Genomic DNA, 14,041 nt, shown 5'->3' with positions numbered 1-14,041 from the left:
TGGCTATGGCTTTAAGGTGCTATTCCTGTACCTGAGTTGCTGAGTCCCCAATCCCAACACTTAATACTTTTGGGTAGAGGACACAATGCTGGGATTAAAAAGAAAAGAGGATTTTTACATGTAATTTAAAAAAAAAAAAGATTTGAGTCCACTTTGGGACAGTGGAGTTTTTGGTAATGTCCCAAAGTTGCCACCACATGGGGTAAGCTCAGTGAAATCAGCGCAAAGCTTCTTACTTCCAATGTTGGCATCACTGGATACAGACACATGAAACCAGTAGAATCAGGTGAATGTATGAACCGACAACCAGGTGATGTCCCATACAGATGTGTCCTCATACAGCTTTGCTGCAGTTATGATAAAACAGCCCCACTTGTCACGCCAGGTTGCACGAGAATCTTCTAACGTCAGGCTTCTTTTTTTGCCCAACAAAGTGTCTTAGTCACAATGCAATGTAACTAGGTCTCACAAGGAGATTGTGCTGATTAATTTAATATATCACAATTGTATATTGTGTGCGACGGAGTCTCTGAATCTGTATACAAACAATATAATATATCAAATTATTCAGTACAATCTCGTGTGTCCTAGTCACATTGGGTTACAACTAACACGCATTTTCGCCAAAAAAAGATGCCAGGCGTTAGCAGAGTTGCACTGGACCCAGCAGCTCACTCACTGCGCTGCATGGCGTATTGCGGCAAGATGTATGAGGACGCATCTAGTTTATGCTTCTGTTGTTTCATGGTATAGGATATTCTTTATTCTCCCCTTTATCCTGTCAGGCATGGAGCATATAGGAGGATGAGCTGTGGATAGATTTTCACATTTAAAGTACCTGCACTCCTGGTTAAACCATTATACCCATTGTTTCCAGTGTCAATGGACTCAAAGAAAAGGATGAAAGTATAAAAATCCTCTTTGTCTCTGCTTTTGGATACAACAAATAGGCCTGTGTATTTGCTACAATATTACGTAACCGCAGATCTGTTGTAGAGGTGTAATGATAAAGAAAACAAACATGTAGCGGTCCTCATAATATCCTCGTAATACATGCAGCCTCCAGTGATCTCACATGTCATGTTTCACTTTCAGGGCATTGCTGGTTCCGATGGACTTCCAGGAGATAAAGGAGAGCTGGTATGTGATGAGTGCAATTAACTGTGTAGTGCCTATATACATTTTCAGTTATAATTTCCATTAATGCATGTGCTCTATTTATCTTCACATATCGGCAGCAGGTTATAGAGGATTTGTGAACTGCACTGGGGAACTCTGATTGTATTAGAAGTGTCTTTCTCTTGTTGTTATGATGTACACTGGTTTATAGTGTTACAACCCAATTACTGAATCCCGTTTGTCCCCTATGGACAGTGGAGACATCAAATGTGTTGGCTTTACCAATCAATATTCCAATTGTAAATTCAATAAGAATTACTAAAGCCTGCGACACAAACTATATCATATCTCAGTGATGTCACTAGTACAAAGGGAATTCTTAGGTTACATTTTCATATATATTGACCTGGTCACTCCACAAAATGGCTCCCTTCACCCTGAAAACCACAGGATGCTGTAAGACTTCATATATAAAGGCGTTTGTAGCGGCTAGGATTTTCAGTCAGAAACTCCTCTCACTGGGCCCCAAAGCAATGGAAAGCGGACAGTTTAGGCTCCATTGTCATAAATAATGATAATTTCTTTCTCTTCATTTTAATTTGTAGGGACCATTTGGCGGTGTTGGACAGAAAGGAGAGGTAAGAACTTTTAGAACTCCATATACTAATAAACTTTCTAAGAGTAGAAAACCAGATGACGTTGTATGTTTCCAATACCACTGGAATCAATAATACAATTGTCTTGGAACCATCCTACAGTCCACACTATCTGCAAACAAAAATAATTCTTCTGCATAGCTTAAGAGGACTAAAATATGAAAATAGGGATACAATGAGCAGTAGCAGGAGACTGTAACAAGGTAGTCCCACATTTACACACTAGAAAGAGAGCGTTTTAATGCAGTAACATTTGCCATTCAATAAAAGGACTTTGTTGGCCTCTTTATACCTTTCTCCAAAACTGATAATGTGCAAGTGGATTTAAAGGAAACACAGGTATATCTCTGCAGTAAAATATATGGACGTGTAATAGGGGTTATTTCTCTAACGTCCTAAGTGGATGCTGGGGACTCCGTAAGGACCATGGGGAATAGCGGCTCCGCAGGAGACTGGGCACATCTAAAGAAAGCTTTAGGACTATCTGGTGTGCACTGGCTCCTCCCCCTATGACCCTCCTCCAAGCCTCAGTTAGATTTCTGTGCCCGACGAGAAGGGTGCACACTAGGGGCTCTCCTGAGCTCTTTGTGAAAGTTTTAGTTTAGGTTTATTATTTTCAGTGAGACCTGCTGGCAACAGGCTCACTGCATCGTGGGACTAAGGGGAGAAGAAACGGACTCACCTGCGTGCAGAGTGGATCGGGTTTCTTAGGCTACTGGACATTAGCTCCAGAGGGACGATCACAGGTTCAGCCTGGATGGGTCCCGGAGCCGCGCCGCCGGCCCCCTTACAGAGCCAGAAGAGCGAAGAGGTCCGGTGAAATCGGCGGCAGAAGACGATCCTGTCTTCAGATAAGGTAGCGCACAGCACCGCAGCTGTGCGCCATTGCTCTCAGCACACTTCACACTCCGGTCACTGAGGGTGCAGGGCGCTGGGGGGGCAGCGCCCTGAGACGCAATAAATCGATAAAAACCTTATATGGCTAAAATAAATGCATCACATATAACTCCTGGGCTATATGGATGCATTTAACCCCTGCCAAAACATACAGAAAAACGGATGATAAGGACGCCGAGAAAGGGGCGGAGCCTATCTCCTCAGCACACTGGCGCCATTTTCCCTCACAGCTCAGTTGGAGGGAAGCTCCCTGGCTCTCCCCTGCAGTCACTACACTACAGAAAGGGGTTAAAAAAGAGAGGGGGGCACAAATTAGGCGCAGTATAAACAATACAGCAGCTATAAAGGGAAATACACTTATATAAGGTTATCCCTGTATATATATAGCGCTCTGGTGTGTGCTGGCAAACTCTCCCTCTGTCTCCCCAAAGGGCTAGTGGGTCCTGTCCTCTATCAGAGCATTCCCTGTGTGTGTGCTGTGTGTCGGTACGTTGGTGTCGACATGTATGAGGAGAAAAATGATGTGGAGACGGAGTAGAGTGTCTGTAATAGTGTTGTCACCCCCTAGGGGGTCGACACCTGAGTGGATATACTGTTGAAATTGCGTGACAGTGTCAGCTTTGTATAAAAGACAGTGGTTGACATGAGACAGCCGGCTACTCAGCTTGTGCATGTCCAGACGTCTCATACAGGGGCTTTAAAGCGCCCGTTACCTCAGATACAGACGCCGACACGGATACTGACTCCTGTGTCGACGGTGAAGAGACAACCGTGATTTCCAATAGGGCCACACATTGCATGATTGATGCAATGGAAAATGTTTACACTTTTCTGATAATATGAATACCACCAAAAAAGGGGTATTATGTTTGGTGAGGAAAAACTTCCTGTAGTTTTCCTGAATCTGAAAAATAAAATGAGGTGTGTGATGATGCGTGGGTTTCCCCCCGATGACAATTGATAATTCTAAAAAGTTATTGGCAGTATACCTTTTCCCGCCAGAGGTTAGGGTGCGTTGGGAAACACCCCCTACAGGGGATAAGGCGCTCACACGCTTGTAAGAACAAGGGCTCTACCCTCTCTTGAGATGGCCGCCCTTAAGGATCCTGCTGATAAAAAGCAGGAGGGTATCCTAAAATGTACTTACACACATACTGGTGTTATACTGCGACCAGCAATCGCCTCAGCCTGGATGTGCAGTGCTGGGTTGGCGTGGTCGGATTCCCTGACTGGAAATATTGATATCCTAGATAAGGACAGTATATTATTGCCTATAGAGCAATTAAAAGATGCATTTCTATATATGCATGATGCACAGCGGAATATTTGCCGACTGGCATCAAGTATAAGTGCGTTGTATTCTACCAGTAAAGTGGTCAGGGATTCCAAACGGCATTTGGAAGTATTGCCTTAAAAAAGGGGATGTACCCTAGGTCGCCTCTCAAAATAAGACGCCGTATTATCAGGCGCAGTCCTGGTTGGCAAGCGGACAAAAGGGTTCCTCTTTTCTGCTCGTGACAGAGGGAGAGAAAAATGGCTGCAGAGATCAGCCAGTTCCCAGGAACAGAAACCCTTTTCCGCCTCTGCCAAGCCCTCAGTATGACGCTAGGGCTTTACAAGTTCAGGCACGGTGGGGGCCCGTTCTCAGTGAATTTCAGTGCGCAGTGGGCTCACTCGCAAGTAGACCCCTGGATCCTTCAGGTAATATTTCAGGGGTACAAATTGGAATTCGAGACGTATTCCCCTCGCCGTTTCCAAAAGTCTGTTTTACCGACGTCTCCCGCTGACAGGGAGGCAGTTTTGGAAGCCATTCACAAGCTGTATTCCCAGCAGGTGATAATTAAGGTACCCCTCCTGCAACAGGGAACGGGGTATTATTCCACACTATTGTGGTACCGAAGCCAGACGGCTCGGTGAGACCGATTTTAAAATCTAAAATCTTTGAACACTTACATACAGAGGTTCAAATTCAAAATTGAGTCACTCAGAGCAGTGATTGCAAACCTGGAAGAAGGGGACTACATGATGTCTCGGGACATCAAGGATGCTTACCTTCATGTCAAAATTTACCCTTCTCACCAAGGGTATCTCAGGTTATGGTACAGAACTGTCACTATCAGTTCAGACGCTGCCGTAGGGATGGTCCACAGCACCCCGGGTCTTTACTGAGGTAATGACCGAAATGATGATATTCCTTCGAAGGAAGGGAATTGTAGTTATCCTTTACTTGGACGATTCCCTGATAAGGGTAAGATCCAGGGAACAGTTGGAGACCGGTGTAGCACTATCTCAGGTAGTGTTGCGGCAGCACGATTGGATTCTCAATATTCTAAAATCGCAGCTGGTTCCGACGACTTGTCTTCTGTTCCTAGGGATGATCCTGGACACAGTCCAGAAAGAAGGTGTTTCTCCCGGAGGAGAAAGCCAGGGAGTTATCCGAGCCAGTCAGGAACCTCCTAAAACCGAACCAAGTCTCAGTGCATCAATGCACAAGGGTTCTGGGTAAAAATGGTGGCTTCCTACGAAGCAATCCCATTCGGGATTCCACGCAAGACTTTCCAGTGGAACCTACTGGACAAATGGTCCGGGTCGCATCTTCAGATGCATCAGCGGATAACCCTGTCACCAAGGACAGGGGTGTCCCTCCTGTGGTGGTTGCAGAGTGCTCATCTTCTAGAGGGCCGCAGATTAGGCATTCAGGACTGGGTCCTGGTGACCACGGATGCCAGCCTGCGAGGCTGGGGAGCAGTCACACAGGGAAGGAATATCCAGGGCTTATGGTCAAGCCTGGAGACATCACTTCACATAAATATCCTGAAGCTAAGGGACATTTACAATGCTCTAAGCTTAGCAAGACCTCTGCTTCAAGGTCAGCCGGTGTTGATCCAGTCGGACAACATCACGGCAGTCACCCACGTAAACAGACAGGGTGGCACAAGAAGCAGGAGGGCAATGGCAGAAGCTGCAAGGATTCTTCGCTGGGCGGAAAATCATGTGATAGCACTGTCAGCAGTATTCATTCCGGGAGTGGACAACTGGGAAGCAGACTTCCTCAGCACGACCTCCACCCGGGAGAGTGGGGACTTCACCCAGAAGTCTTCCACATGATTAAAAACTCGACAGGTATTGCGCCAGGTCCAGGGACCCTCAGGCAATAAGCTGTAGACGCTCTGGTAACACCGTGGGTGTACCAGTCAGGGTATGTGTTCCCTCCTCTGCCTCTCATACCCAAGGTACTGAGATTGATAAGATGGAGAGGAGTAAGCTCTATATTCGTGGTTCCGGATTGGCCAAGAAGAACTTGGTAACCGGAACTTCAAGAGATGCTCACGGAAGATCCGTGGCCTCTACCTCTAAGAAGGGACCTGCTCCAGCAAGGACCCTGTCTGTTCCAAGACTTACCGCGGCTGCGTTTGACGGCATGGCGGTTGAACGCCAGATCCTGAAGGAAAAAAAAAAAAAAAAAAAGGCATTCCAGATGAAGTCATCCCTATCCTGATCAAAGCCAGGAAGGATGTAACAGCAAAAACATTATCACCGCAATTGGCGAAAATATGTTGCGTGGTGCGAGGCCAGTAAGGCCCGACGGAGGAAATTCAACTGGGTCGATTCCTACATTTCCTGCAAACAGGAGTGTCTATGGGCCTGAAATTGGGGTCCATTAAGGTTCAAATTTCGTCCCTGTCAATTTTCTTCCAAAAAAGAACTAGCTTCAGTCCCTGAAGTTCAGACGTTTGTAAAAGGGGTACTGCATATACAGCCTCCTTTTGTGCCTCCAGTGGCACTTTGGGATCTCAATGTAGTTTTGGGTTCCAAAAGTCACATTGGTTTGAACCACTTAAATCTGTGGAGTTAAAATATCTCACATGAAAAGTGGTCATGCTGTTGGCCCTGGCCTGGGCCAGGCGCGTGTCAGAATGGGCGGCTTTATCCTGAAAAAAGCCCTTATCTGATTTTCCATTCGGACAGGGCGGAATTGAGGACTCGTCCTCAATTTCTCCCCAAGGTGGTTTCAGCGTTTCACCTGAACCAACCTATTGGTGGTGCCTGCGGCTACTAGGGACTTGGAGGCCTCCAAGTTGCTAGACGTTGTCAGTGCCCTGAAAATATATGTTTCCAGGACGGCTGGAGTCAGGAAATCTGACTCGCTGTTTATCCTGTATGCACCCAACAAGCTGGGTGCTCCTGCTTCTAAGCAGACTATTGCTCGTTGGATTTGTAGTACAATTCAGCTTGCACATTATGTGGCAGGCCTGCCACAGCCAAAAATCTGTAAATGCCCACTCCACAAGGAAGGTGGGCTCATCTTGGGCGGCTGCCCGAGGGGTCTCGGCTTTACAACTTTGCCGAGCAGCTACTTGGTCAGGAGCAAATACGTTTGTAAAATTCTACAAAATTGATATCCTGGCTGAGGAGGACCTAAAGTTCTCTCATTTGGTGCTGCAGAGTCATCCGCACTCTCCCGCCCGTTTGGGAGCTTTGGTATAATCCCCATGGTCCTTACGGAGTCCCCAGCATCCACTTAGGACGTTAGAGAAAATAAGAATTTACTTACCGATAATTCTATTTCTCATAGTCCGTAGTGGATGCTGGGCGCCCATCCCAAGTGCGGATTGTCTGCAATACTTGTACATAGTTATTGTTACAAAAATCGGGTTATTATTGTTGTGAGCCATCTTTCAGAGGCTCCTCTGTTATCATGCTGTTAACTGGGTTCAGATCACAGGTTATACGGTGTGATTGGTGTGGCTGGTATGAGTCTTACCCGGGATTCAAAATCCTTCCTTATTGTGTACGCTCGTCCGGGCACAGTATCCTAACTGAGGCTTGGAGGAGGGTCATAGGGGGAGGAGCCAGTGCACACCAGATAGTCCTAAAGCTTTCTTTAGATGTGCCCAGTCTCCTGCGGAGCCGCTATTCCCCATGGTCCTTACGGAGTCCCCAGCATCCACTACGGACTATGAGAAATAGAATTATCGGTAAGTAAATTCTTATTTTCTCTTACGTCCTAGAGGACACTGGGGTCGATTTAGTACCATGGGGTATAGACGGGTCCACTAGGAGCCATGCTGACTTTAAGAATTTGATAGCTTGGGCTGGCTCCTCCTTCTATGCCACTCCTACCATGTTTGTTATTTTCAGGCAGGTTGACACTGCCTGCTTCGTGGAGCTTATATGGGGGGGACAGGGGGGGGGGGGGGGGGGCGGCGGCGGCCCTACCTCTTGAAGGGTTAATGGTCCCGTTCCCAGCTGACAGGACACTGAACTTCTGAGGGAGCTATTCGCAAGCCCCACCATGGCTAGCGTACATTCCCGCAGCACGCCACCACCCCTAAGAGAGCCAGAAGAATGAAGAGTGGTGAGTACTGAGCCGGCGTCCCGGTTAGTGAGGCACCGGCAATTATGGCGGAACGAGGGTACGGAGACGCACGGCTTCTAAATGGGGCGGAATGCATCTCCAGACACAGTACACGACTGCGTCTCAGTACACTGTACACAGTACCCAAACTGGCAAACACAGCCTTAAACCGGTTCTGCTCCATTTTAATCACACAAATTACCTCAGCCAGCATAAAAAAAAAAGCGGGAAGACCGCGTGCCATTGAAGGGGTGGGGCTTCACTATGAGAGGATCCAGCAGCTCACAAGCGCCATTTTCCCTCTGCAGTGGACACAGACGCTGACTGACAGGGATGCGCAGCTACTTCGTTGTGACTCCAAATTACCTCAGCGGTACCAGGGGGTCATAACAGGGGGGGAGCGACTATTAGTGTACTAAGTGCCCTATCAGGGTACTTAGTCTGCGACCCGGCTAAGCTTGGCATTAGCAGCAAGGGCGCGGTGGGGGCTGGCTCCAATCAACTCTGTGTCTCCCTGAAGGGCTCCTTGTGGGTTACTTGTGCTTAACCTTTTCCTGTGTGTGTGTGTGTGTACTGTCACATTTACAATATGTCAGGCAAAGAGTGTGTTTCTTGTACAGCGGAATGTTCCTCTTCACCAGGGGGCTCACTACTGGGTACTCAGGGTTCACAGGCTAGCGGGGCAGAACTGGAGTGGGTTAATTCTCTTAAAGGAATGATCTCCACTCTTTCTACAAAATTGTCCCGCAATGAGAAAGAGATGCAACACTTAAAACAGACTGTGGATGAGTTTATGAACAGAGACTCAGTCCCCAAAACAGCGTCTCAATCCCCTCCCATTTGTCTCGAAAAAGCGATCTCTGGCCCATATCCTGCAATCTGGACTTGGAGGGGGGGATGCAGCTCTGTCACAGGGAATAGAGGCTCTTATAGAGATGTTCTGCATATTCCTGATAAGGTGTCAGAGGAGTGTGAGGAATCTTATTTTAATGTAAAAAATAAGTCCTCAGTCACTTTTCCTGTGTCAAAGGAATTGAATACCCTGTTTGAAGAACCGTGGGTTAATCCTGATAAGAAATTTCAGATCCTTGAAAGGTTACTCTCATCTTTTCCCTTTCCTCTGGAGGATAGGAAAAAATGGGAAAATCCACCGATAGTGGACACATCAGTCTCTAGGCTGTCACGAAAAATTGTATTGCCTGTTCCTGGTGCAGCCTCCCTAAAAGACACGGCCAATCGTAAAATTGAGACTACACTCAAATCATTGTACACAGCTGCTGGGGTGGCCCAAAGACCCACTATTGCATGTGCGTGGATCACAAAAGCCATTGCAAAATGGTCAGGTAACCGAATTGAGGAGTTAGATTCCTTGTTTAGGGGGGGGGGGGGTCGTTTTACTAGTTTAATAACAAGAACACTTCGGAAATGTGGGATGTTTTAAAAGGGTTGCCGGATAGCAATATTCATAACTTTATTCCCATGGGCAGTAAACGCAGGAGTATTAAACTCAAACCGATGTGGCTTAACAAGAAGGTTAAGGCAGAAATGGATTTAAAAAAAAGCGGTCTTTCAAAGCATTTAAATCTAATGGAAAGGAGGAGTCTTTCGAGTATTACAAGGAGTGTAATAAAAAAAGCAATAAGCTAAAATGGAAAATGAAAAGCAAATCGCTATAGAGAGCAAAACCAATCCTAAAAAGTTTTTTAAATACATAAACGGTAATAGGTTAAAAAAGGAGAATATAGGTCCATTAAAAGATGAATTAGGAGAATTGATAAATGATGATGAAATAAAAGCGGAAATACTGAACAAATTCTTTTCATCAGTATTCACCAGTGAAGAACGGATGGTGGGAGTAGAGCATAACAATTGTGACAGTAATGATTCATGGTTAGATACTTGTTTAACCGAAGAAGTAGTCCGGGAGAGACTAAGGCCCTCATTCCGAGTTGTTCGCTCGCAAGCTGCTTTTAGCAGCATTGCACACGCTAAGCCGCCGCCTACTGGGAGTGAATCTTAGCTTAGCAGAATTGCAAACGAAAGATTCTCAAAATTGCGAATAGAAATTTCTTAGCAGTTTCTGAGTAGCTCGACACTTACTCTGTCACTGCGATCAGTTCAGTCAGTTTCGTTCCTGGTTTGACGTCACAAACACACCCAGCGTTCGCCCAGCCACTCCCCCGTTTCTCCAGCCACTCCCGCGTTTTTTCCCAGAAACGGCAGCTTTTTTTTCACACACACCCATAAAACGGCCAGTTTCCGCCCAGAAACACCCACTTCCTGTCAATCACACTCCGATCACCAGAACGAAGAAAAAACCTTGTAATGCCGTGAGTAAAATACCAAACTTCTTAGCAAATTTACTTGGCGCAGCCGCAGTGCGAACATTGCGCATGCGCAGTTAGCGGAAAATCGCACCGATGCGAAGGAAAATAACGAGCGAACAACTCGGAATGAGGGCCAAAGCAAAATTAAGATTAATAAATCACCTGGTCCTGGTGGATTTCACCCGAGGGTTCTTATGGAGCTTAATTCACAACTAGCACGACCTTTATACTTGATTTTCAATAGTTCAATTAGATCAGGCATGGTACCAAAGGATTGGCGTATAGCTGAGGTAGTGCCATTATTTAAAAAGGGATCCAAAAATCTTCCGGGAAACTACAGATCATTTAGTTTAACATCTAAAGTGGGGAAAATATTGGAAGGAATTCTAAGGGACGTCATACAGGAGTATCTAAAGTCCGCTAGGATTTTTAGCAAGGACCAGCATGGGTTTGTGAGGGACAGGTCATGTCAGACTAACTTAATTAGCTTCTACGAGGAAGTGAGCAATAATCTTGATCAAGGAAAAGCAGTGGATGTGGTCTTCCTAGATTTTGCAAAAGCCTTCGATACAGTTCCTCACAGGAGACTGATGATCAAATTAAAGGAGATTGGCCTAGGAAAAACTATTTGCACATGGATAAGCAGCTGGTTGGATAGCAGGGTACAGCGAGCAGTGGTCAACGGGAAGTCCTCAACCTGGTCCCCAGTAGTCAGCGGAATACCACAAGGGTCCATACTTGGACCACTACTGTTCAACATATTTATCAATGACCTAGAAATAGGCCTGGAAAGCACAGTGTCAATCTTTGCAGATGATACTAAACTGTGTAAGGTAATTAATTCAGAATTGGATGTGGAGTCCTTGCAGAATGATCTATCTAAACTTGAACTCTGGGCGTCTAAATGGAAAATGAGGTTCAATACAGACAAATGCAAGATTATGCATTTTGGGACTAAAAACAAACTTGCATCCTACATATTAAATGGGGAACGCCTAGGGGAAATAAAGTTGGAAAAAGATTTGGGGGTATTCATTGATAATAGGCTTAATAACCGTACACAATGTCAAAATGCAGTAAAGAAGGCAAGTAAGGTGCTATCGTGCATAAAAAGGGGAATTGAGACAAGGGACTCGGATGTAATCATGCCGCTGTATAAGGCATTGGTATGTCCGCACCTGGAATATTGTGTTCCGTTTTGGGCACCATTGTATAAAAAAGACATCAGCGAACTCGAAAGTGTTCAAAGGCGAGCTACTAAATTGATTAAAGGCCTAGTAGGACTGGACTATAAGGAAAGACTTACTAGGCTGAATATGTATACACTAGAAAAGAGGCGCCTAAGAGGAGATATTATTAATATCTTCAAATATGTAAAGGGACATCACAAAGAGTTATCAGAGTAATAATTTATTAAAAGAACACAGTTTAGGACACGTGGGCACTCGCTGCGACTGGAGGAGAGAAAGTTCTGAACGCAACGGAGGAAAGGGTTCTTCACTGTTAGGGCAATCAGGATGTGGAATTCCCTGCCAGGGAAGGTGGTAATGGCGGACTCTGTAATTGGATTTAAAAAAGGAATGGATACATTTCTGAATGAAAAAGCTATCCAAGGTTATAAGACTTAAAATACTGACGTGGTTAATCCGGGGCTAACATGAGTTATAGTAGCTAATTAGTCATTAAACATTAATTTGCCTCTATTCAACCTCAAATACTATGTTAATATGTTACTCCTGCAGCATATACAGGACTCTGAAAACTTTATGGTGGAAGCCATAAAAGAGATAGGCTTGCTTAACGCACGCACCACCGCTATGGCAGTGGCGGCACGCAGGGGCTTGTGGCTACGCCAGTGGACTGCCGACGCGGACTCCAGGAAAGGCGTGGAAGGCCTACCATTCAAAGGAGAGGCCTTGTTTGGAGATGAACTAGACAAATGGATCTCCACAGCTACTGCGGATAAGTCTAGGTATCTTCCTTCCGCAGCTCCCCCAAACAAGAAGACTTATTCAGCTTCTAAGTTACAGTCCTTTCAGATGGCCAAGTTCAAGGGCAAATCCAGAGGTGCTTCTACGTCCTCCAGCGGCGCAAGAGGTAAACCACGCAAACCAGCAACTGCAGAGCTCAGGCTCTGCTTCCTCAAAGACTTCAGCATGACTGTGGACCGCAATGCCTGGAATGCTGTCAGGTGGGAGCCCGCCTACAATTCTTCAGTCAGATCTGGTCACGTTTGTGCCAGGATCCCTGGGTCATAGATCTTATTTCCTAGGGCTACAGACTGGAGTTCCAAAAGCTCCCACCTCACAGTTTCTTCAAATCAAGATTACCAGCTTCACAAGAGGCAAATATTACTTTACAGCATGCCATCCAAAAACTGGTACAAACTCAGGTCATTGTTCCAGTTCCACCTCATGTGCTCAACAAGGGGTACTACTCCAACTTGTTTGTAGTACCGAAACCGCCGGACGGTTCGATAAGACCGATTCTGAACCTCAAGTCTTTGAACCCGTACTTACGAGTGTTCAAATTCAAGATGGAGTCTCTGAGAGCGGTAATCTCAGGTCTGGAGGAGGGGGAATTCCTAGTGTCTCTGGACATCAAGGATGCGTACCTTCACATTCCGATCTGGCCGCCTCATCAGGCTTATCTATGGTTTGCATTGCAGAACGGTCACTACCAGTTCCAGGCCCTGCCATTTGGTCTCTCCATGGCACAGAGGGTGTTCACCAAGGTAATGGCAGAGATTATGTTTCTGCTCCACAAACAGGGAGTGAACATAATTCCGTACCTGGACTATCTACTGATAAAAGCACCGTCCAGGGAAAGGTTGCTGGACAGCATTGGTCTCTCAAGCAAACTCCTTCAGGATCACGGATGGATTCTGAACCTTCCAAAGTCTCATCTAGAGCCAACAAGGAGGCTCCCATTCCTGGGAATAGTACTGGACACGGAGTCGCAGAAAGTGTTCCTTCCGTTGGAGAGGGCATTGGTAATCCAGTCGTTGGTTCGGGATGTCCTGAAGCCAACCCGGGTGTCGGTGCATCTGTGCATTCGCCTTCTGGGGACAATGGTGGCATCTTACGAGGCTCTTCAATATGGAAGGTTTCACGCACAACCCTTCCAGCTCGATCTGTTGGACAAATGGTCCGGATCTCATCTTCATATGTACCAGAGGATCCGTCTGTCGCCAAAAGCCAGGAACTCCCTTCTGTGGTGGCTACAGACTTCTCACCTCGTCGAGGTTTGGAATTCAGAACTGGATTCTGTTAACCACAGACGCAAGCCTCAGACGTTTGCGGAGCAGTCACTCAGGGCGTGCAGTTTAAAGGAAGATGGTGAAGTCAGGAAGTCATCCTTCCAATCAACATTCTGGAACTCAGGGCCATATAAAACGCCCTTCTGCAGGCCTCCCATCTTCTTAAAGATCGGGCCATTCAGGTCCAGTCGGACAATGTGACTGCAGTGATGTACATAAACCGACAGGGAGGAACGAAAAGCAGAGCAGCAATGTCAGAGGTGTCAAGAATTCTCCTCTGGGCAGAAAGAAACGCTGTGGTGTTGTCAGCGGTCTTCATTCTGGGAGTAGACAACTGGGAAGCAAACTTTCTCAGCAGACATGACCTGCAACCGGGGGATTGGGGCCTTCACCCGGAAGTGTTCAGGTGCTTGACAATTCGATG

At 46.3% G+C, this 14,041-nt stretch overlaps 1 protein-coding gene across 1 annotated transcript in view; it reads left to right on the top strand.

The window, feature by feature from the left end:
- COL9A3 (collagen type IX alpha 3 chain) overlaps positions 1 to 14,041 on the top strand; it is a 118,545-nt gene that overhangs the window by 94,127 nt on the left and 10,377 nt on the right. The window contains exons 26-27 of the mRNA XM_063959278.1: positions 1,096 to 1,140; positions 1,725 to 1,757. Coding sequence (XP_063815348.1) covers positions 1,096 to 1,140; positions 1,725 to 1,757 — 78 coding nt within the window. The remainder of the gene's footprint in view (positions 1 to 1,095; positions 1,141 to 1,724; positions 1,758 to 14,041) is intronic.

The sequence above is a fragment of the Pseudophryne corroboree genome, chromosome 3, assembly GCF_028390025.1.
Source record: "Pseudophryne corroboree isolate aPseCor3 chromosome 3, aPseCor3.hap2, whole genome shotgun sequence".
Taxonomy (NCBI): Eukaryota; Metazoa; Chordata; class Amphibia; order Anura; family Myobatrachidae; genus Pseudophryne; species Pseudophryne corroboree.
This window is presented reverse-complemented; position numbering and strand designations above follow the sequence as displayed.